At 39.5% G+C, this 23,809-nt stretch overlaps 2 protein-coding genes across 2 annotated transcripts in view; one reads left to right on the top strand and one right to left on the bottom strand.

The window, feature by feature from the left end:
- LOC106534985 (CUGBP Elav-like family member 4) overlaps positions 1–23,809 on the top strand; it is a gene marked incomplete at its 3' end in the record, with an annotated part of 54,396 nt that overhangs the window by 16,930 nt on the left and 13,657 nt on the right. The window contains 1 exon segment of the mRNA XM_014031821.1: positions 4,672–4,754. Within this exon segment, the coding sequence (XP_013887275.1) occupies positions 4,672–4,754 (83 nt within the window).
- Positions 11,362–22,607, bottom strand: LOC106534986 (SH2 domain-containing adapter protein E; the record flags this gene model as incomplete). The annotated part of the gene is given in 3 exon segments (XM_014031822.1): positions 11,362–11,658; positions 21,855–22,185; positions 22,353–22,607. Coding segments are annotated over 3 exon segments (710 nt in total), but the record flags the coding sequence as incomplete, so codon positions are not given.

The following is a 23,809-nucleotide window of genomic DNA, read 5'->3' on the forward strand; positions in this document are numbered from 1 at the left end:
AGCATGCAATAACAGGAATGGTTTGAGAGCAATAAGAGCAGAAAAGAGATGAACTCAGGTCAGTTATCTTGTGACAAAAAGAAACAAATACTTTAAAAGCCAAGTTATAGTCCAAGTTTGCAGTCACTTCATATGACAACAGTGTGGTGAAAATTTACAGTAGGAAAATTGATGAAATCGATCATGTTTTGTTGACTAAATGAGGTTTGGAGGTTATAATTTGTGACCTGTGTTGATAAAATGAGTCACAGAGAGGAATATTTCCTTATTGAGTTATTATGGTTTTTTCAATTCTTCTGCTCCAAATCTATAAAATGATATTTAGTTTGTTCCAATTTAGCAGTTTAAAACCTGGCCTGGCAACAAGTTGGCTTTGTTTACTAGTGTTAATATAAAAACTTGATTTTTATTGGTTTATAGTGATGTCATCAGGAACTTCAGTCCTATATTTTATAAAGGGATTGCCTAAGCTTCCTTCCTGAAGCTATAGCAACCAGCAAAGAAAAATGGTCAGTTTAATAAGAGTTATAGAACAAAGGATTATTTCTGAAGCCACACCTGTTAAAAAAAACATATTTAAAAGGTAGATTGGAAAGAATATTTGCTAATTTAGCTGGCAGGGTTGTTAAATGTTTTCCTTATGGACTCATTTATATGCAAATCTTAATTATGGGGGAAAATTGTAATTTTACTGAATTTGCACATCAGCCTGAACTGATGCTGACACATTTTACAGCATGTTTGTTGGAAAATTATCAAGCGACTGAGTTTGCCCATGACATACTTTCTATATCATAAAACTATAATTGATGATTGATAGTTGACATCTGACTGCTTGATTCATTCCTTGGTGATAAAGCAACCCATTCATTGACTTCATTTCTGTGTTTTCAGTTCACTTTTTATGCACAAATCTGAAATCTCTATATTTTCTAAGGGATTTCTACTGGGATCTTTTGATGTGGTATAGCCAGCAATAATGCTCGTGACAAACCCAACTATCTTGGAAATATGGGTAAAATGAAACTGAATCTTATATTTGGTGTTTTAATTATGGTGCAAAGATAGATAATAGAATAAACACATTCAACAGTAAATTAAATATTTAAAATGATTTATGTAATAGTTAACTCATATAAAAGGTGTGCTTCCATCTATAGGTATAAAAACTGCAAATTGTACATATAAAATGTGTTTGTTTTTTACAGAAGTGCTCCAGCCTTTATTGATTTATTGCATCTTGACCATAATTTTTGCACATTTATGCTGCAGTTCTTATACTCTAATGAAAATGGATCAAATTTTGGCTCCATTGCTTCGAATAATGATTTGTTTCTCCTTTCATGGTGGAGTACATTAGTGGTGGTGGGCGCCTGTGCGCTAACATACATGTGAGTGTCAGGCACACAAATGAGAGGTTTGTGTGTGTTTCCTATGGGACGGTGCCAGCATGTAGCATTAACACGACAGGCCCTGAGAGGACAAGGAGGTAGCAGAGCTGTCAGCGGCCAGCTCCCACTCCGCCTAATGAGAGAGTGGCCCGTTAATTAAAAACACCAACAGGCTGAGCTCCCCAGTGTCCCACCATCAGGACYACCTGGGGTTAAAGACTCAGAGCAGAAAGGATGGAAGGCGTGCTGCTTCCACATACAGCATAGTGTTATCCCCTCACAGACAGAGGRGACCAGAAATGGAAAGATGGTAGAAAGTTGTTTTACCCTTCAAACTATATTGTGTTTGCATCTTTTGGAAACAACATTTTAATGCTTTAACTTTGATGCTCAGTGAACAAACTGTTGGTCTTTTTACACTAGTTTGCTGCAAAGACAGCAGTAAACTGTCTAAACCTGCATGACAGTGTCTGAGGAGGGTCTATCTTTGTGTTCATTTAGATTTCTTTAAGCTTCAAAATGTGTTATGAAAGCTACAATTCAGATTTTGTGGAAAGGTCATAAACAGTTAATATCTTACCTGTTGAACATAGTTTATTGAAAGACAAGCTAATAGCTGCTCTCCTTCAAACATGTCTCAAACGTTTAAGAATAGTTTACATTATGAGAGCTATTTTATAATGTTTTCATGATCTCCAACCTTGCACGTTACTGAGCTCGTGAGGGGACATGGGGGGCTCTTTTCTTTTTTTGCGTTCCCACGCAAAACTATTGCGTTACCTTGCCATACCTTTTGCGTTTCCTCACTAAAGTCGTTAAACACTGTTGTGCCTGCTGGTTTATTAACAAACTCACATGTTTACCGTTAGCGAGCTAGCCTACTGCTTTAATTCAGCTTCAGAATAAATGTATCACACAGCCACGCATGGAAGTATGTCATATGCCGATATTTTAACACAGTACAGCCATGCAACATCAATGTCAATTTCACGAATTTGTGGCGACACATCCTGTTTTGGTAACCGGATATTTCAAAATAAAAGTCTGATTTGATTCAGGTCATACACAAATCAAACTTTTGCATGGGAACACAAAACAATATTGCGAGGTAATTCAAAAGTATTGCGTGGGAACGCAAAAGAAAAAAACAATCTCCCGTGTCCCCTCGCAGGCTCTGTAGCACGTAACTGTTATACAGTTTCCATGTTTTTATAAGCTTAAACTGCAGCAGCAACAGCTAGCTGTAGCACTTCCAGTGCAGACTCCAGTGTAGTCAATCTTTCCACAAAACTTCACTTCAGCAGATCTGAACAATTTACGCCTTATTTAGCCTCAATTAATGCATTTGGAGAAAGTTTAACATACACTTGGGCAGCAAAGACTCATGGGACATTTCATAAATTGATAAAATATGAGTATTTTTGCTCTTATAAAGTGTGAACATCTTCATGTGTGCTTAAATTAAATCTGCATGTCTCTACTTGTATTTCATGTTTAATCCTAAAATAATTCAAAGATAAAGTAAGCACCACAACTACAACCTCTTATATGGTTACTGGGCCAATAAAATAAATGAGCGTAAGTGAAAATCCAGTGTTTTTACACAGGGCACCCCTCAACCTTAAATAATGATGTTTTCAAGGTTAAAAAACTATTTATCAATGATTCAGGTGAAACTATTATAAAGTGTTTGAGTGCAAACTGACAAACTAATTCATGTGTAAAAGTTGAGTCAAAATTCACCCTATTGTCTTGTGTTTGGAATCTGTTCTGAATTGTGTGTTTTGTTTTGTTTGTTTTTACTATCAAATTAAAGTCTGCATACTTTGCACAGTCTTAAGTTTAATATATCAAAACATTTGTTTCAATCATGAATAGCGTGCTGTGGCCTTTAGTACTTGTAACTGGCATGTTTTTTTTATTATTATTATTAAACTGTTTACAAAAACTTTCCATGAATAAATTCACTGATATCTCCTCAATCCCTTCAAAACATTGTTCAGTTTAATGTGCAGCATATGTGCTGTTATTCTCTTCCTTAAAGCTTTTAGCTACTGTCATACAGATTTCAACTATTAGCTAGTGTTTTGCTTATTTTAGCTTTTAGCTACAGTTTTCTTAAACTTAACTCTTAACAACCATTTGCTTTCCTCTGTAGTTTGCTCATTTTAGTTTTTAGCTGTGGTTTTGCTAATTTTCCATTTTATCTATGGTTTAGCTAATTTTAGCTTTTAGTTACAATTTGGCTGCATTTACTGTTTTGTAGCTTTAAGCTACTGTTTGGTAGCTTGTAGCTACTGTTTGGCAAACTTTTAGCTGCAGTTCTACTGATTTTAGCTTTGAATTTGTCCATTTTAGCTTGTTAAAATTGCAGTTTACGTAGTTGCTTTTTGATTTTCCCTTTTCTATTTTTCACTGTAAAAACGAATGAAGTTAGCTGAAATAAACTATGTGCGTGTGTGTACGTGACAGAAGTGGTGGGAGCACGCGATGGGGTACGGGTGGGGGGCAGACAAGCTTAACACCTGCTGGTACAGCCTGAACTCAGAGCGTGTTGTAGCACAGCGGCCTTCGGTGCAGTTGTCTTTGTAAGAGCTTTATTAAACTGTCAAACACATGAGTCATTAGCCCTGATCTGCAGATTGACAGTTTGTCAGCTCTGACGGCGGCYTGCGCCTCGCTGTCAACATGGGGGTGGCGAGGGAAACAGCTTACACGTTCCCCATGGCTTTGCCGTCTTCCGTGTCTCCTGCGTTTCCGTCTCCTTCCCACCCCCACATGTCAACCCAGGTGCTAACGAAAACCGAGGATTCTGGGTAGTCTTGGAGCATATGGGTGGGTGGGGAGCTGGGTGGGGGGAGGAGAGGCGAGGGAGAAACTGTCAGGCTGCCTGTCCTCATCACGGCAGCCACGAGAGCGAGGTGGACAAATGGATAGCTGCTCTTTCAGAGTGCCAGGGAGACAGAGCACCTTCAGATTTGACCCGTTGATTCGCGCACAAATCATCACACTGATGCAGCTTTTGGTCTTGCTTGTTTTTGAACTTTATTCACACAAAATTTTTCTGATTGTTCAGTCATTTATTAAGCGAAGTTCATGGTGCTCAAACAGACACACAAGTGAACTACGAGTGCGTTCATGTGGATAAAGTTTGAAGAGCACTTTTTTATACATATGTTATAGTTTGCTGCTTCCTGATGATTGCTTCACTCGTATTTCTTAGCTGTCCTTTCCTCAGTTTACATTACATACTCATGTCTTTCTCTTGCTTTTTTTCCAGGCTGTGCCTTCCTCACCTACTGTGCCAGAGAGTCAGCCCTGAAAGCCCAGAATGCATTGCATGAGCAGAAGACCCTGCCAGGCGTAAGTCATCCACATACATATCGCAGAAGCTTCACTCAGGAACATATCTTAGATTTGATTAGGCACCAAAATAAATAAACATGCAAATATTCCCGATCGAAGAGGAATCTCCACCTCTGCTGATCCTGGGTCGAACAGAAGCCAGATATGAGCGCAGCTCGTCTTTTTCTTGAAGACGCCTTCCTCTGGCTCCCTCTCCCTTCACTTTGACAGTCACATACTCACAAAGCCATAGGGAAAAACCACACAGCATCACATCATAGGCATACTATTTATAGTCCTCCCTTCAGTTTGTGTAAATGAGTGAGTGTGTGTGCGCGTGTGCATGGGTGTGCGTGTGTGGGCAAACATCTGAGATAGGCAGAGCGGGATGAGAAGTGGGTGGGCGGACGGATGCAGGCTCTCTCTGCGTTTATGTGCACGCTCTGCATTGTGACGCAAACGGGAAGCGGGCCTCGGGAATGCATCGCGGCAGCACATCTCCACAACAGATGTTCACACACTGGGAATGTTATTAGTCTCATGTACGGTGCATCTGGATGCAAAGCATGCTCATTTGAAAGCTTAGATCCTATTCATACGTGATGGATGGAGAACGTTCTGACTCCGTCACAGAAACAGATATTTGTTCATTAGAAGAAGGTATGTGTGAGTTTTGAAGGCTTTTTTTTTTAGTATACTTAATTTTATGGTTTCACACTTGCATGTGCTAGTGCGTGCCTTTTACTTTTTTTAATAGTATGTGCATGCACCTGAGCGCTTGGCATGTGAGTGCACTTGAGAGTGGTGCCTGCGCTTTGGTGTGCGGAAGGAAGTTTTGATGCGTTTCTGTCAGGCCCGGCTCGGTTTGCTCTGTTCGTTTTTAATGACGCCTCCAGGGAAGCTGACAGTCGTCGTGTTGAGCGCACAGCCTTTGATGTGAGTGATTATGACATCACAGACGTGCAGTCGAGAAGAGCGGAGGAGTGGGGATCCGTGCTCTCCTTTTTTTTTCCTCTCCTACTTCCCAGTGGCATGTTATTCAGAGAGAGAGGAGGGAGGGTGGGACTGAAACACACTGAACGTGAGGAGGAGGAGAGATTAAATATTTGGCCAAAACCAGAATTTTGTGTTCACAAAATAAGCGCTGCCTGTTTACATTCTTGACTTCGTTGCTTTTTGTCTGAATATTTTTGGTACAAGCCAAACAGCATTTTGTAAGATTAAGAGCCTAACGTTCCTTAAAGGAATGCGTATCACCCACCGCCTTTCATGTCAGTTTTAGATTGAGATTAAACTATGCTGAGAAATAAACAGTAGTTGTAGTTATTTTGGTCAAACTTCGACACTTACATTATGCGTGATCTCAGTATGTGTTGTGACTGACCCTCAGCGGCCAGTACATCAGATTTTAGTGTAATATACATGAATTTGACTGAATTACAAACATTTAAGTGTTTCCTAAGGTCATCTTGCTGTAGTGACCATCTTATATTGGCTAAATCCCAAAGTTAAACAGTTTTAGCTACATCTAATTAACTACTGAATATTTTAATCAAATCCGCCCATTACGGTTCATGTGATCTTTTGCGAACAAACAGACTTTGTTGACTTCAAATAGTAGCTTAGCAGCAAATTTTGAAATAGCTTTTGCGTAACTTGTTAAGGTGGAAGTTCAGATCTTTTGAAGTGGGGTTCTGTGGAAACTTTGTGAATTGTTAAAGTGTTAAAGTGTGTTATATWGCAACAGTTTGGAAAATGAAGAGTTTAACTTTGACTGAAATGACAAGCTAACAGCTAGGAGCCAAACCACTAGAGACATTTTTTGTTTTTAGGTTAGAGCTGACATAAGTAGGGATGCAATGTTCGATTCAAATCTTTTGGACCATGAACGATAAGAACCGAGTTGTGGATAGTCACAAGAGCCGTTCATTGTTTCATTATCTTTTTACTTGTCGTAATACTTTTATTTTTTCCTCCCTAACCACAGAGATAGATGCTCCTTCACTTTTTCACGGAGAACAGGCAGAGGGTTGCAGTAGCTCAAGGGGAAAGTGGGAGGGGTGTTCTGCTTTAACAATTTATGATATAAATCTCTATGTGATGACGTAATTCATTCAAAATTGAACGACTCTATGAAACAAACAGCTTGTCACGATCTGGATCCATTCAAAGAGCCCTTCGCTCCATCTCTAGACATAAAACAGTAACAATCCACTTTGGTCTTGGTCCTGTTTGGATTAGACATTGGTTTGTCAATCTGATCAGAAATAAACTCGTATTTCCACAAATTGAGGTTATTCAACAAGGTATATATAAAAATAATTGTTTGTAATCTTTCCAACACCCCCCCCCCCCCAAATTCAAAAGGTCTGAACTATTGCTTTAAACAGGAGGTAACAATGACTGATAATCAACCTGGTTGAAGAAGGAGATGTTTATAAGCAATAACTTTGCCAGCAGAGGACAGTTGAAGGTTTGCTTTTGGTAATTGTGAAGTAAATAAATGTAATCCCATCAAACATTGCCAGATGCTAAGCAAACCTTGAAACGGAGCCGTCGGAAGGCAGAAAAGTAAACTGTCTTTTGTTTCTGGTAGAGGTGAAGCCTGCAAACAGAATAAATGAGTTCATTAGAAACCGAGCGAGGACTCGGCCCTGAAAAAGAGAGAGGGACGTTTTATGGCTCTCGACTTAACCCCTTTGTTGTTGTTTTTCTTCTTCTCTCTTTTTTTAGCCTTTATCAGTCCTTCACTCTCAGGCCAGCACAACCAAAACAATACATTAAAATCCCCCCCCCCCCCCCCCACACACACACACACTTTTTGGATATTTTTTAGCTTCCTCCCTCCTTACTTTATGTCGTGGTGCCCTTTCATCATCAAAGATCCTCGCCACCACTTCTATTTAAAGTTTTCCACCCAGCCTTTTTCTTTTGGCTGCCAGGTGAGCTGAGAGAAAAGGGGATTTTACCTCCTAGTGGAAATGCCTGGCGAGCATGGCTGCAGGCTGTTGATGTTGTGACAGACAAAACTCTGAGGGGCTGCCTTCTGAGGATGCGTGCGAGTGCAGCTGAGTGTGCGTTGTGTCAGGAGAAGTTTTGGATAAACAAGTGACAAACAAAAATACTGATATTGGACCGCGTAGGACCACAACTCTCATTCTCTAACAGAAACCACATTATATACTCTTCATCCTGCTTAAAACAAATCTAGAGTAGAAAATAAAACGTCATTTTCTGCATCACAATAACTTAGATTCAACACATGTAAGGATTGTATATCAATATTGGAGACTAAATGACAACTCCAAATTGTGAGAAAATAGGAAAATCTTCAGTAGCAATTTTACTGAATTCTGATAGTTTGAAGCCAGGCAACCAGTGAGTCGTGTTTTTTTGAAAATCACAGCCTATTTTTGTGAGCACAGCTTGCAAACTGTATTCTAGGCAAGCACATTGTTTTATTGCCCACCTCCGCCCACATCATACCTGCCTCAGCATGCTTTGTACCCACTCAGGTTTATGTTTAATCTGCTGGAGTACACTTTTAAAATGAAGACATGGACATTTGAACCTTTTTTATTATTATTTTTAATTATTATTATTATTATTTTTATGATTGGTGTGTTATCTAGACGTAAACCCAAGACATTTTTTCAGTCTTAAAACTTTATTATAACTCATTATTTCAGAACTATAAAACTATGTGCTAATGTCACCATTGTGTGATTTTAGTAGTTATTACCAATGTGACCAGGTTAGTGTTTTCATAAGCTAATTGTTTCTCAATTTGCTTGTAATCTCCACCAGCATTGTTTTATGCAACAGTAGCCTCACACTGGTATTGCTGTAGTACCACAGTTCTCAACTGCCAAAAAAAAGTTTATTTCTGAATTTTATTAAACTTCAGGAGGAGAAATACAGATTCCTGCACACCCCTGGAACACTAACTCTACCCTTGCAGAGTTGCTCAGGGTATATTGGGGGGTTTTATCATTCTGCCCACGTGTGCTTTGTGGACTTTGCTTATGGCTGTGTCCCCGAAGAATCTCTGTGAATAACCAGTTGGTTTATGTTCCAACCCTCACATCCAGTTATTAGCTTTGGCCAGTGACCAAAAGAATAAAAATGTGCATCAATCTGTGCTTTTTACTTTTGAATTTCCAGTGTGTGTGACTTCCCACACACTGGAAACACAACGATCAGGCTTCGCATTTTAAGGGTCAAATATTTTTGAAATGAGATTTTGTTTAAAGTTTATGAACAATTATTATCTTACCAGTTGTAACTAATTAATTTGCATTTGCTTTGAATGTGTGGCTTGAATGCTTTAATGCTAAGAATTTTTTTACTTGTATTTTTGCAGAAGAAAAAAACAAAATTTCACTAAAAAATCTAATTTGATGTTAAAAAAAGCTGAAATAAGCAAAAAAGTAGCTTAAAAGTACCTAAAAAAGCTAAATCTAGCACAAAGAAGCAAAACAGCATGTTTGCTAAATTATGCATTAAGAACCTGAAACTATCACTGAAAAGTGAATTTAGCTGAAAAATGCTAAAATAGCAAAAAAAAGTAGATTAAATTGCAAAAAAATGGCTGAAAGAAGCATAAAAAGGCTTAATTTAACAGAAAGAAACAGAAAATTGCAAAAAGAACATACAAATATCTGAAATCAGAAAAAGCTAAAGTTACCAAAGAAAAAATCTGAAAGAAACTGTAACTAGCACAAATAAGTTTAAAAAAGGCAGAACCAGAACAAATGGTAAAAAGGGGTGTAAACGTTTACAGCTTTGAAGGGTTTTATGGATGTTAAATTAGGCTCTATTTATTTTTAATGAGAAAAAGAAATGTCCAAAAATGCAAAATATCTAGTAAAATATAAACTGCTGAAATACCAAAAGTCAATGTCCTGAAGGAGCTGAAGATTTTGATATATAATTTGTTAAAATAGGACAAAGATTGCAGAACGTAATACATGCCAAGATGCACATGGAACAAAATGGATAATTTTAAGCATTGAGACTATTAGCTTTTTAATCCAACTTAGTTCAGAATATAAATTCTACTTCAGACCAGATGGATGAGCTGATAGAGAGTATGAGTGGGGAAAGAACAAAGTGCATTACTGTTGTCTTAAAAAATATGAAATTACAAAATAATTTCAGTGTTTCATAAAACTTTACATTACTGTCCATTTCATATTGTGTGGCTTTTACAAGTGCAGGCAGTAAAAGTTAGCTGTAACTCTTCCAGTGATCCCAGCAGAATTATATTGATATTTCTGTATAATGTAAATATGACAATGATAAAAAGATTTATAAAATAGCAATCACGAAAATCACTGTGATTTCTTTTTATTAATATTATTTGAGTTGTTTAAAAATGGTAGCTATCCTTTTTGGTTTTAACTGTTACAAGTACCCATTGGCTCACCGGTATGGTCAGAATTAAACTTTATTCTCTGAAGTGAAGTAATTCAAAAAGCTATCTACAACAGGTAAGATGTTGATTGTTCACAACCTGCCCACAAAACATTTTAAAAGTAGGGGTGCAACAATACATGAACCTGTATCGAACCATATCGAACCGTATCGAACAGTGTTGTATCGAACAATACAGATTTTTTAAATTTACTTTATCAACTTGTCTTCTGAAGCTGCTCTGTGTTGAAGGATCAGTGGATCTGTGTTCGACTACTCCACCTAGGCTGCATTTTTGAGRGCAGYTCCACTGAGAAACTTGCTGTTTCAGCAACATTTAATTWAAAAACTGTACTTTTGAGGTTAAACAAATTTTCATAATTAATTTAAAGAAATTACAAGTTTAAAAGGGCATGGAAATTTCTCTTTTTTGTATCAAAAAAAATATCGAACTGTCAGACTAAAGTATCGAGCCAAACTGAACCATGAATTTCCTGCATCGTTGCACCCCTAATTAAAAGATATGAAACATCACTTCAAGCTCCTCTGGCTGCTCTATATGTTAAAAAGCTGTCACAAATTTGTTTTGTTGGGTTAAAAGAGAGACTGTATTCTCATTATTAAATGTAATTCATTGTTTTTATGATTCATGAACAGACCTACAGTAAAACAGTCAGTCCAAATTGTTGATTTCCAGATCTTTACTGTTGTTGTTAAAATCTTCACTCCTGTTTTAAAACTACAGCAAGAAACACTGAAAAAGCTCCTTCATTGATTCCGGAAAGATGTTCTCACAAGTGGGTGGACGTGTTTTTGTGAACACATTTGTGTGTGCTTGTGTGGGTCACAGGGMGGAATTGTAAAGATAGCAAGTGCTGCAACACATCCTCCCGCACAAGAAGTCAAATCGCAAAAATAAAAAGCTAAAAAAAAAAGTACAATAAAAACAGATCTGGCATCCTCCCAAACAAATTGTCAATGTAAAGGTCAGAGAACTGGCACATGCCCTACTCAGTAGCCTGCAGTCCTGAACGCTCAGTGGCCCGTTCCATGTTAGAAAACACACAGGTACAGTGCAAAACACACCGCAGATACTCCCAGCACGCTCATATTCCTCACCCGTCTCTTGTAACTGCAACACAACACTCCTCGTAAACGCTCCCATTCAACCACACGACACTGTAATCCTCAAAGAAAGAGAAAAGACGGGAGGAAAGAAAGAGGGGGAACGTGAAAGAGAGAGGCAGAGAGGGAGAGAAATATGGCGTTGATTGACTCTCACTGTAATAGTGAGCCAGATGAGAAAATATAGAACACTGTGAATCAATGCGTCATTTCAGGGCGCGTACACACACACACACACACACACACACACTCACACACTCACTTCAGAGCGATGGAGTATTTGCTGGTTCCTGATTCGCTGTCTCTCACCAGGAAGCTGGCCTCCCTGCAGCGCTGCAGCTGAGCCTCAGCCTGCTGCCGACTCACACTGCCGTGGTACCAGCTTGGGGGGGGGGGGGGGCAGAGGGACAGTAGATTATTAACATATAGTACAGTGACATCTGGAGTTCAGTCACACACTGAGTACATGATATGTAAAAACAACAAGTAGTGATGGATTAAAAGGGAGAAATGAGACTCGCATGTTTGATGTGAAACAACAACAACATGAAGTATTCAGACTCAAACTGCAGGCAGGAGCCATATTTAAACCTTTACAGCTTTAAACCCAAACCTACTCAACTGCAACATAATATGATAAATTCTGGTGGGTATGGGGTTCCATTTGTGCCAAAAATATGGGNCACACACACACACACACACACACACACACACACACACACACACACACACAAAATGTTTTCAGCCTGGGGGCAAACAAACTAAAGAAAAGACAGGACAGCAAATGAATAGCAGGAGAGAAGAAAGTGGAAGGCGTGTTTGAAGGCAGGCTGGGGTGAGTGGGTGGATGGAGGGAGTGGGAGAGGTATAGATGAGGTGCCTCRGTACCGACTCATTTGTGTCTGTTTCTTTCTTTCTTTCTTTTCTTACCCCCACCCCCTTCACTCAGTTGAGATAATGCCAGGGCAAGAAATCCATGGCATTGATTGGAATCCTGCGACCCAGTTTCATGGCAGCTTTTTCTCAATAAGTCACCCTCATTGGTCAATAACTGCCAGGCTCCCCAGGTGAAGTGGGTGAAAAGGTGTTTGAATGGGGGGAGAGGGGGTATTAGGAGGTGTTCAGTTATGATTTGTTTTCCCCTCAGCGTGCAAAAGTACACCAAATCACTCCTTACTTGTAGGTTTTAGATTAGTTGTGCCATGTTCAGGAGGCATAGCTTCACGTCGATTGTGACTAATGCCGCGGACTGTGGAGCTTCTCCTCCCTCTCTCCCTCTCTCTCTCCCCCTGAGCCTTCACCTCATCAACTATCCTAATCACCCTGATCTAAAAGAAAACCATTTGCCACATAATGTGTTCCACCTAATGAATACACAATCACTGACAGGGAACTGGAGTAGACCACAAGCAAARTTGAACTAAAACGACTCCAACTTTCAAAATCTATATGCAGACTTTTGACAAAGATGTGTAGATTTTTCAAACACATACGATACGTCAAATAAAAAAATTACAAACTGCACGAGCTAGCAGTGGTCTGGGTAACAGTTTTTGTGTTAAAACCATTTCTAAACGAGGGTGAATCTGGCAGGTCATAAGGCTGCATTAAAAAATTCTTATGGGTCCACCTTAARGGACAGCAGCAGGACAAAAGACTTTTTGAAAACACTGTTTGTGGATAAACCCATCACAATTCATTATTTCAGCTAAGTTTCCCTTTAAAACCCTATAAAGGGACTCATTTTTGTCATATTACATACAAAATGTGGCTTATTGCTGTGGTTTTGTGCACCTTTGGTTTGGGGGCCTTTTGTGATTTAGATTAGACTGGCCAATTCCAGTAAAGGGTTATCATAATGCTAAAGCATACAATTATATGCTGATTATATCCAAGGCAATAATGTGGCTCCAGCCTCTTGGCAGCAGCTGCACTTTTGTTCTTTCAACATGACAGTGCCTTTGTGAACAAAGCACAAACTCAAATAATACAGTCTGGAGTGGAGCAGCAGAACGGATCTGTAAGGAGGCATTGACCTCAACCTCATCAAATGTCTTTCGGACGAACTGAAAAGATAACCGTATTTAGGCTTTAAGTGGAGGCTGACAGAGTGACAGATAACAGATTATTGCCTATGGTTTGGGGTTTGATTGATTACATGATTGATTTGTGTAATGAACTATACAGCGTCTAGTCCAAATGAGCTGAAGCTGTCAGTACGGTTTAATTCAACTCATTTAAAGTGCTCTCTGGATTGTCGAATGACATGTGAAACCTTTTTGTCATGTACTCAAAGCATCAAACGATGGGCCTAAATTTACATGAATGTCAAGCTACATGAAGATTAAATATGTTTTTATMTATCTATTCATTCATTTAATTTTTTACCATTTTGTCAAGACTGGGTTGGAGAGGCAACAGCTGAGTTATTATCTCCCCAAGGAATGCTGGGTTTGTCCGAGATTTCGCAATGGAACATTTCTGAGACATCTCCCTTAGAAGATGTTCAGAAGGCAACATTATTTATTTATCATTATTTAACCAGGCAAGTCCCATTCAGATTGCAGGTCTCTTTTTCAAAGGCGGCCTGGACCTGAAGGCAGCCTATTGTACATGTTTTTGTGTTGTGGGGGAAACCGGAGTACCTGGAGAAAACCCATGCAAGCACGAGGAGAACATGTAAACTCTGCACAGAAAGACCCCAGGTCTGAACCGGGGATCGAACCCAGGACCTTCTTGCTGTGAGGCCTTGGTGCTAACCACTGAGCCGTCGTGCTGCCCATTAGGAGATACCAAGTGTCTCTTTTCATTGTGGAAAAGCAGCAACTTAACTTTAAGCTCCTCACAAAAAGATGAGCATTTTCCCTTCACCTTAGCTCTTCTTAACCATTACTTGACTRGTCCCAATCCACCTACCAGTCTCCCACTCTGTTCTAACCCCACTCTTAAGTAAGACTCGGAGGTTCTTGAACAGATTCACTTGTGGCAGAAGTTCATTTCTATCTTCGAGTTGATCCACCCTTATCATTGCATGCTGGAGGTCTCAACTAACGTCACTTTTACGTTGTCCATTCTCAGCAAAACTCACTTTGTCCTATACTGACCTTACTCAGTTATGCATGGTCTCAATAGTTTTACAGAGTTGCCTCGAGGTAGGTGGGTTGTCACAAGGCAGCCACCCAAAATTTATGATTAATAAGCAAGTGAAAGAGAAATAATGTCACAAAACATTCACCATTCTCTGACACCGTTAGCAAAAATGCTGTGATTGAGTTGAAATCCACCCTTTTTCTCTGATGGTTGAAGCTTAGAAATTGAGTCCTTTTTTTGTCTACCTCTATCTGAATTCTGTCTTCAACCAAAGACCACAGAAAAGGCTGCACCTTCACTTAGTATCACATTTTGTTTTGTATTTTCTTTAAGTAAATAATAATTTCAAAAGGCACATCTCTCTTGGAACCTCAGCTGGGCAGGTGAGTGGAACTGCCCAATGTAGACAATGAACCCACACCAAGCCGACTCAGAAAGGGTAGAGTTGGGCAAATGTAAAAGGGTCATATAGGTCTAGAGGAGTACATCATCTGCAAATAATGTGGTCTTTTAGGCAAAGAGTTGCAATACAGTCCAAAGCTCCCCAATCTCAAGACCCTCCAACCCTGTTGTTTCACAGATAGCACCTGACAAAAGATAACAGATAACAATATAGAGCAATTCTGGTGTAACCCAACACTTAGACTGTGTCCAAATTCAGGGGCTGCATCCTTCAAAGGCCGACAGACAAACAGCTGTCCTAATTTGAACAATTTTAAATAAAAATCTGGCGACATAAAAATTAAAAGTTTAAAACGGTTGTGTTGTTAAAGTGCCTGTGACATGCTTATCCTTCAAATACAAAAAGTAAAAAAAAGATCTTTATATTTAAGAAACTTGACAAAATACACACAATTTTAACCATTTTGTCGCATAATTGGCATTTTCTTTTGAACTAGGCTCAGTTAAAAGTGAAACAGGAAGTGACCTCAAACGAGAACTCTTTTAGAAAGAAAACTCTGGTCTTTGTTTATAGAAATGTTATTTCTGTCTTGAGTCAAAATAATCTAAATAAAAATCAGATTTTTGTCTACAATCTGGATTGTTATTGTAGCAAATCTCTGTTCACATGCAGACATTCCCCTTTGACATCACTTCCTGTTACTTCGCATGCAAATATCTCAACAGACGTTCATCTCACTGATGTGAAATTTTTTTGCAATATTTTATCAGCGTCCTGTTTCCAAAAATGCATTCATACTTATTACAAGAATTTGATGTCACAGGCACTTTAATGCTTTTGTCATTTGGGTAAGGGTGACAATAAAGCTGATGGCCAGGCCATCCAAATTCACAGCCACTTTTTTCCGGTCTTCATAGTCGACCAAGGACCTTTGAAGGATGCAGCCCCTGAAATTGGACACAGCCTTAGTGAAAATCAGTCTTATCATTTACCAGAAATACAAACATTCACTCTTATTGTACTGGGACAGAATGGTCTTCAGTAGGGCCCTCAAGACCCCGTTCTCCTGAAGTACAGCCCAAAAGACATCACAAGGGGCATCATCCTAAGCCTTCTCCAGGTCAACAAACATGTATTCTGGTTGGACAAACTTCATTCACCCTCAAATATTCTTGCAAGGGAAAATAGCAGAGATCCACAGGCCTTTTTTGCCATTTCTATATAAAATATCCAACACTGCTCTCTGTATGTAAACTGTTCTTGCATCTCACACCACTTTTTGACTTCGTGTCTCACTGTGAAATACAGCTGTTCCGCACAGCTATAAACACTTTGTCTCCCAACATGGTTGCATCATATTATGTTGTTTTCTTCAACACTACAGAGCCCCATATCTTTTTAAGACATTAAGTGCTTAAACGCAAACATAAAGGAAGATCCACTTTGCATAACAGGAATGCTTGAACGGGATTTTCAGTAATCTTGTTTGAGTTGTTAGACGTCAACATAATTTTGACCGTGTATGAAAGCTTTGGTTAAACCCCTGTGAGGTTTAAAACATGAATGGTGCTGTAATTGTACCGTCATTACAAGCCAACACACCATCCCTTGTCATATAAAGTCTGAATGCTCCCATTATCATTAGGCTTCAGGCCTGATGTTCCAACCTCCCATTGCCAATTGGAGTTTGAGCAGATTGTACAAATGAGAATGATTCATCTGCCTCGAGGCTGCAGTTCACTATAGTCCAATAAGCCAATTAATTTTACAAGTGGCGGATGCTACCCTCTGGGTCAATAGATTGATGATCCATATGTGAAATTATGCACCTTTTAAAAGTGTGGTGCATCCGGTGTCACAGTGATAACCCAGTTTTTAATGTAATCTCATTTAAATGGGAAAGATTTGACTTTGGAGATGCAATGATACTCCAAAATCTGAACTTAAAAAAACATCCTGTGCAGAACTCACCAGGTGTTAGTCTTTTTAATTCATTGCTGGTGCAAGTCTTTGTCAAACTGAAATCATCTGCTTTTTATTTATTTATTTTTAAGGCCCGCCCCACTGAGCATTTACGTCTTAATGTCACTTCAAGCATGCAGGACTCCAGAATGTACTTACCAGCATAAGAAATGGTTAAAAAAATCCGCTTACAGTTAAAAGTCAATTTTTGGGGGAGAGAAAGCTTTGAGTGAAACCTTTCTTTGTGAAGTCCAAATTATTGCCTGAATGCACAGAAATCAGCCATCCAATTCTTGCAAGACTGGAGTTGTTTCATAAACCCCCCTCCCCAAAAGCACTGCACTTCCATCCTGCTATAAAGCCAGCAGCAGCTATGGCTGTTGCTGRGGAGACAGACGCATAGTTCACAGGTTTAAGCATCTCTATAAGCTGCTTTTCATCGTCGTTCTGCTATTGTCACACTTTTACCTCCTGCTGCTGCATTGAGTTCGCCTGACTCCAGCTGCTTTGAAATATCACATTTTTCTCCCCCCTCAGAATATTTTTATGTCACACTGCCATATCTGTTTGCCCCTTTTAAGCTTTGTGACCCATCAGACGAACAGAGTGTGTGTGTTTTTTCCATAACAGTAAGTGCAGCGTTCTCAGATTTTTTTTCTTCCTTTTTTATTGTATCCTGTTCTGATAATTTACCATGCACATTAAATGTCAAAGTACAGAGAAAAAGAGAGCTGGAAACAATAAAATGCTATAAATCAGTCACACTTACAGTCTATTTATCTAATAAAGTGTTGTTTTATGGATCATGGGAGCACATTATGCCTCAGACTGAGTACACCTTTCCTTTCCGTGGAGTGTTAGTGTTTCTTATGTCTGTTCGACTCCCAGGTCTCTTGCTCGGTTGTCAGTGCGGGACAGAGCAGATGCTTTGAAACAGCAGAGAACATTTTCATTCAATGATCTCATTTTTCCCTGAGGCTTTACAGGGCTCTTACAGCTTTTACTGAACAGCATGAAGCCCAGTATACTCTGCATCTCTCTCTCTCTTTCTTTATAAGTTCTTTCTCTTAATCAATGGTCTCCGGTTTTTCAAAGGCGACCCACCGCTGGTATGAAATTAAAGGTTGCTGAGGAAAGTTGTCTTAAAGCTCTTTCATTTCATTCAAATTCTCTTTAAGTTGTTTAATGTAGGCAATGAACATTAGTTATAAGTTTTTTTTTTTACCAAGAGTAGCTTTGAAAAAAGTCAAGTAAAYCCATTTGATAAGTGTCAAAGTTACTTTCTAGATTTACCATAAGAGGGTTTTATGTAGCTCCGAACCAGATAAGAAARATTATACGCTGTATGTATTTCACAATGATCACTGAAACATGTAATGCRYAAACCAGTTTAAACAAAAGCCTTTATTATGAGAACAATCYAGAAAATTATTACAATGTTAATTCAGAGAAATTCCCTTTGTCTTCATCATAGCTCATCACAACTATTCAAAAAGTGTATAGAGGTAATCATGTAGCACAGTGAGAAAACACAACAACAAAACGATTAGAAAATAGAAATCTTGGGCAGGTTTGAAGTGAAAAACGTCTCCCACAGATGTGTTTCCTGCATCAAACCCCTTTAAAACTGAGACATGTTGCTGCAATATTCACGTTGTTTTCTAAAGTTGTTACAAGAGACAAAAAACCCTGTATTCTTTACAAAGCTGGAATAAAAACAACAAAATCTATTTTATTTCGTGACCTTGGCCACCTCATTTCCACTGTAGCCACTGGAATATTTGATAAAGCCCTTGTAATTTCTTTGTTTGGCCCATGGCGTCTGATATTCTCGACGCAGCGAGAAGTGGCATACAGAAATCGCATTCCCAACCACGCTGAAGCAGCTGGTGAGCTGGTGGCCCGACAGATGTGATAATGGCACAATGCTCCCACTCAGACGGGATAGCAGGCCCGACCCCGGCAGCTTTTAATAATTGATGGCAGCCAAGACCCCGGATTGGCCAGTGATTGCATTACAGGTCACTTCTCAATAGCAATTTGCTAAAGTTGTGGTGATTTGTGCCGGGTGGCGATCAATAGACACCGTCCAGAAAAAAGGCAGCACCCCCTCCACACACCCCTCTCTCATGCTGTTTGTCTTTCTGTCTCTAAGGCCAGCTGGTCTAGATGTTATCTTTTAAAGCTTTGTGCCAAACAGTGAAGATTCTTTCACTGTGCAACACAAAAACCCGCTGCAAGTCACTTCCTTATCAGCTGGAAACACAATAGATGATAAACAAAGGATCTCAGCCTCAATAGTTTGTGTGTGATGTCATCATCAGGGTAACGCCCCACTCTGTCTGTGTGGCCAAAAGACCTCTGACAAGGACTGCAAACTGCTTGAGAGGCACGACAGAACAATGAACAAAACCAAAGGCCTTGTTTGCTGTAGAGTTCAGCAAAATGGCCACAAAAACAAGCTTTTTAAAGAGGCCTCCTTGATGGTGCCACCTTTATTCCAAGCTTACCTGCCAACTCAGCTCTGTGACTACCTCTSCTGCTGTCTCAAAGGCACACCGGCAGTAAGTCAACATGAAATCCCTCGTGCTGTCTTTGCTCGTTATATAAATCACACAGAAATGGAAGAAAAGTGTCTCAGACCTGGCTAGAAAGTGTAGTGAAGCTTCTTCAGTTGGGGTACATTAAAAATTTAGCAAAGGTTTGAGATTATATTTTAACAAACTTTTGTAAAGAAAAGAGAAATGAAATGGTTTGCTGCAGTTTATAAAGACAATCCAGGACCAGAAATGTAAATTTCCAGTGAAGACTTTGTTTATCCTGATAGATAGAATAAACACTTACATTTTAGCAACATTTTAACTATTTGACAACACTTAGCTCTTGTAATGACAATGTATTTTTTAACAATTTTTTGACTGTAGGGGAAGCACCTATAAGTCTTTTCTGGAGTCTGAATCATATTTGTGTCTGAAGGTATGTTCCCTCCTCATCTTCAGGATCACATCAKTTCAGAAGTACTGAAGATGGCTTAACTTTTACAGTTTGCTCCAAGGTACTAAGTGTGCCCCCTAAAAAGCATTTTACTTAGCTGTATTTTTATATCAGGGGTGCCCAAAATTTGATTTAATTGTGTCGGTGCATGAAACGTCAGCTGGTGAAACAAAGTGAAACCGTAAATGTACATTCATATATTAAAAATAATTAATGTGTGAAATCCAGGCTTTTAAATACCTTTAGACTTTGCTTTGTGACTTTTTACAACTTCAGAAATAGGGACATAAAAACATCAAGAAACACATATTCTGGTCAGATTTTAATGCCCCTACTAGTTATTCATCAAAAGGTTATCCAGCTCCCCGTCAGGATGAACAGCCTTTATTTTATGGTGATATTCACTTCTTAAAATCTCCAGTGGTGGGAGCTCTACAAACGGTGGAATGTTTTACCATTCGTTTGGGGGGGGTCCAAGCGGCACCATTCATGATGAGGGTTTTAGGTTTTAAAAAAAATTCTTGTTTAAGTAAAAACTCAATGTTTGACTCACTTTTGGAGCTGATTTTAAAATGTCCTTATAAAGGCCTCTCTGCACTTCTTTAGTTTTATTAATCCTGGCTGTTACCTTCTAGGAGAGCACTTGTCATTACGTAAAATATACAAAAAAGTACCAACACCATCGTTTTCTAGGGAGGTTTCATGTTTGTCATAATAATACATGTTTGATGGATGTATTTTGTGACAGAATAAAGTTGACTTTCTGAAATAGCTTGGCTGTTTTTTTTAAATATTTCAGGGCTTAATTCAGCCCTTGATGCTGCACTGATGCTTGTGTCCCGCATCCTCATTCCAGTGCACTATTGCCACTTATAAATAACTACCGGTACACAGCATATTGTCTACAAAACTGAAACTGAAATGGGTGAAGGGTTGTTTTGCGTTTAAAAGGTTAAAAAAAGCACTGGAGCTGAAATTCCCCCCTCATCTCGATGCACATCAGAATGCTTTCCTGGTTCTCCTGGAGTTCAGGTTGTTAGCCCGCTGCTCCTTCTGGCTGCAATCATGCTTATAAAAGTTATTTACTGCTTTTTTTATTGTCTTGCTTCCATTGTTGATGTTTCAACCATTTTGACATGTAAACTATCACTGTGTCATTTTGCTGCATCTGGTGTTGATTCTTTCTCTGTGTCTGTTGTTCTCTCTGTCTTCTTCTCCTCCTGCTCCCACTGCTGTGGCACAGAGAGGACGAGAYGAGAGCGGAGGAGACAGTAGATTTTGCATGCTCTAAATACAGACTGTGTGTGTGTGTGTGTGTGTGTGTGTGTGTGTGTGTGTGTGTGTGTGTGTGTGTGTGTGTGTGTGTGTGTGTGTGTATATATATATATATATATACACACACACACACACACACACACATTTATATATATACGTATATATATACACATTTATATACTGTACATATATACTGCAGGAATGGTATGACAGAAAATTTGAGTGACTTTTTCATATCAGGGTATCCGGTGAAACAGGTATCCGGTCCATGCCCAGTCACAGGTCTGTTAAAAGACTAAGGCAGAACCAAACTGGAGCTGATTGGATTATGTTTAATTGATGACCTACAGTATAAGAACCTGTATGACCTCATATGACCTCCACATCAAGATCAGTTCATAACTTTTTAACATAAATTTGGTAAACTTCTGTAAATGGGGATTTTGGGGGCCGATATTATAAGATTTTTTTCTTCTCTCTGCTGCCTTTCATTTAATTTTATTTGTGATTTTGATACACACACACATATATATACTGTATATTTTTGTCTCATTTTTCTTTTTATATTTTTCTTTTAATTGTGTATTGTATTTAAAATTATTGTTTTGTTTTAATGAAATGAATAAAGACTTTACACTGAAACTAAGTGTGCAGAAGGAGTGTTAAAGTGTCGACACCTTCTTCCAAAGTCCAACCTAAGTCAGTAAAATGAGACATAACCTGACCGTTTTAAAGCTCGTGGCAGAAATATTCTGATCATATCGTTCATCTCATGTCTTCTCTTCTGGTTTTAGTCGAGGAGGAGTGAGGAGCAGGAAGAAGTGGAGCTCTGTAAGCTCAGACAGGATTGTTACCTTTGCTTCTCCAGAGGCAGGCCGGAGTCCATTTTCACTGTCTCCCCCTCCAGTGGAGCGACGGGGGAGGTAGGAGAGGGAGGGGAGAGCTTGGTGGGGCTGGAGGAGGGCGAGAGGGGTGGAGGTTTGAGCGTGGGGTACGAGGCAGAGGTGAGGGGTGACAGTTTAAGAATAGGAGAGGATGGAAAGGAGGAGGAAGTGGAGGTTGATGGAGAAGTTGAGACTAAGGTTTTGTGGCTCCAGTTCCTCTGCCTCAGGGTTTGTTGCTGCTGACGAGACGTTGTTGAAATGTTCTCTTTGCTGGCAGAACAATCCACCGCCTCAAACTGAGCTGCAGGAAGCAGGACAGGAGACATTTCAAAGTAAAATCCTATCAAAGCAGAGCCGCTAAAGTAAATGTGCAAACTCATTCTGGTTTTTGTTTCCTCTCTAAAGCAAACAAAGTAAAGAAATGAAACTTTGTGCATCCTCTCTCCACCCACTGCTTCTTTTCTCTACCTGACAAAGCTCTGACGATGTCCTCCTTCCTCCACTCCCAGGGCAGTTCGTACTCCCCAGCCGGCCGGACGTCAGACTCCGGTCGGGTGACGGGGATCCACACCCCCTCGCTGTCGCCCTCCAGTCCGTCCTCGTAGGGCGTGTCGTAGATGTTGGGCGACGGCGGCGTTCCCTCCTCTTCCTTGCCCTCTTTCTGACCTCGGTCCAGCAGCACGCACACTTTCAGAAGGTCCTTCGAGCCTCGTCTGCGCACCTCTAAATGTGGAGAGACACAGGACAGCTGGTTTTAGGAAGTCTGCTCTCTTTGTGTCACGCTTTGTGGCGCTGAAAAACTGATCTGATCACAGCTCTGAAACAAAGAGTCCACTAAGAAGGAACAAGGAAATATCTCAAATATAAAAAGAGGAATATTAATAATAAAATAAAAACACACAGTACTATTATTCTTCATTAAGCAGTTTTATATTTTTATTTTCCCACTTTTATGTAGTTTTACTACTTCTAGATACTTTGTGGTATTTTAACCACTTAGCTTTCTGCTTATTCTGTAATAAATCTATTTCTGCTTTAGCTTTAAGCTAACCTGTTGTCACTTTTAGGTAGCATTTTTCCAACCTTTAGCAAACGTTTTGTTATTTTTAGCTTCTACACTGCAAAAACTGTCCACGTTACCAAGTTTTAAACCTTATATCAGCCAAAAAGTCTTTTTGATCTTGTTTCCAGACTGATTTACTAAACAAGAACTGATTGTGTAAGAATAATCATCTTGTTTTCAGAATGTGTAAGATTATTTGTCTTGTTAGTCTGAAAATTTGACTCTAATTAAGTCAAACATTTCTGCCAGTGGAGTAAGAACATTTTACTTGGTAAGATTCTTGAAATACTTGATTTGACTCAATTTTTTCAAGAATCTTACCAAGTAAAATGTTCTTCCTCCACTGGCAGAAATGTTTGACTGAATTAGAGTCAAATGTTCAGACTGTCAGAACCTTTCAGTCATTATCAGGTGTTTGAGCAGAGGAAGAAGTAAAACATGCAGGGCTGCGGACCTCCAGGACCAGGAGTGCACACCCCTGAGTTAGCCCCACACCCCCACCTACAACAGATTTATAATATCGACACCGCCCTAAAATGACCGATTATACCAGGTCATTGTTGTTCAGGAAACAAGACTTGAGCTCAGATCCAGCCCTGAGCACGGACCCAGAGGAGGTGGGCAGTGATGTTACAGTTTCAGGAGGAACCTGCTGCAGCACTGACCACAGATGACTCTAACCATGATCATGCCTCAAACTCTGCTCGACTCAAGACTAGCAGGTTTGTCCTGAACAAGCCTGGGTCTTTGTGGCTCCTCTTCATCACTCAGACCCAGTCTGGATGAGGATTCTCATCTTCATCAGGACTACAAAGATTAAAAATGCCATCCGGTCAAAACAAAAGGAGCAGAAAAAAAACCC

The sequence above is a fragment of the Austrofundulus limnaeus genome, unplaced genomic scaffold, assembly GCF_001266775.1.
Source record: "Austrofundulus limnaeus strain Quisiro unplaced genomic scaffold, Austrofundulus_limnaeus-1.0 Scaffold1328, whole genome shotgun sequence".
Taxonomy (NCBI): domain Eukaryota; kingdom Metazoa; phylum Chordata; class Actinopteri; order Cyprinodontiformes; family Rivulidae; genus Austrofundulus; species Austrofundulus limnaeus.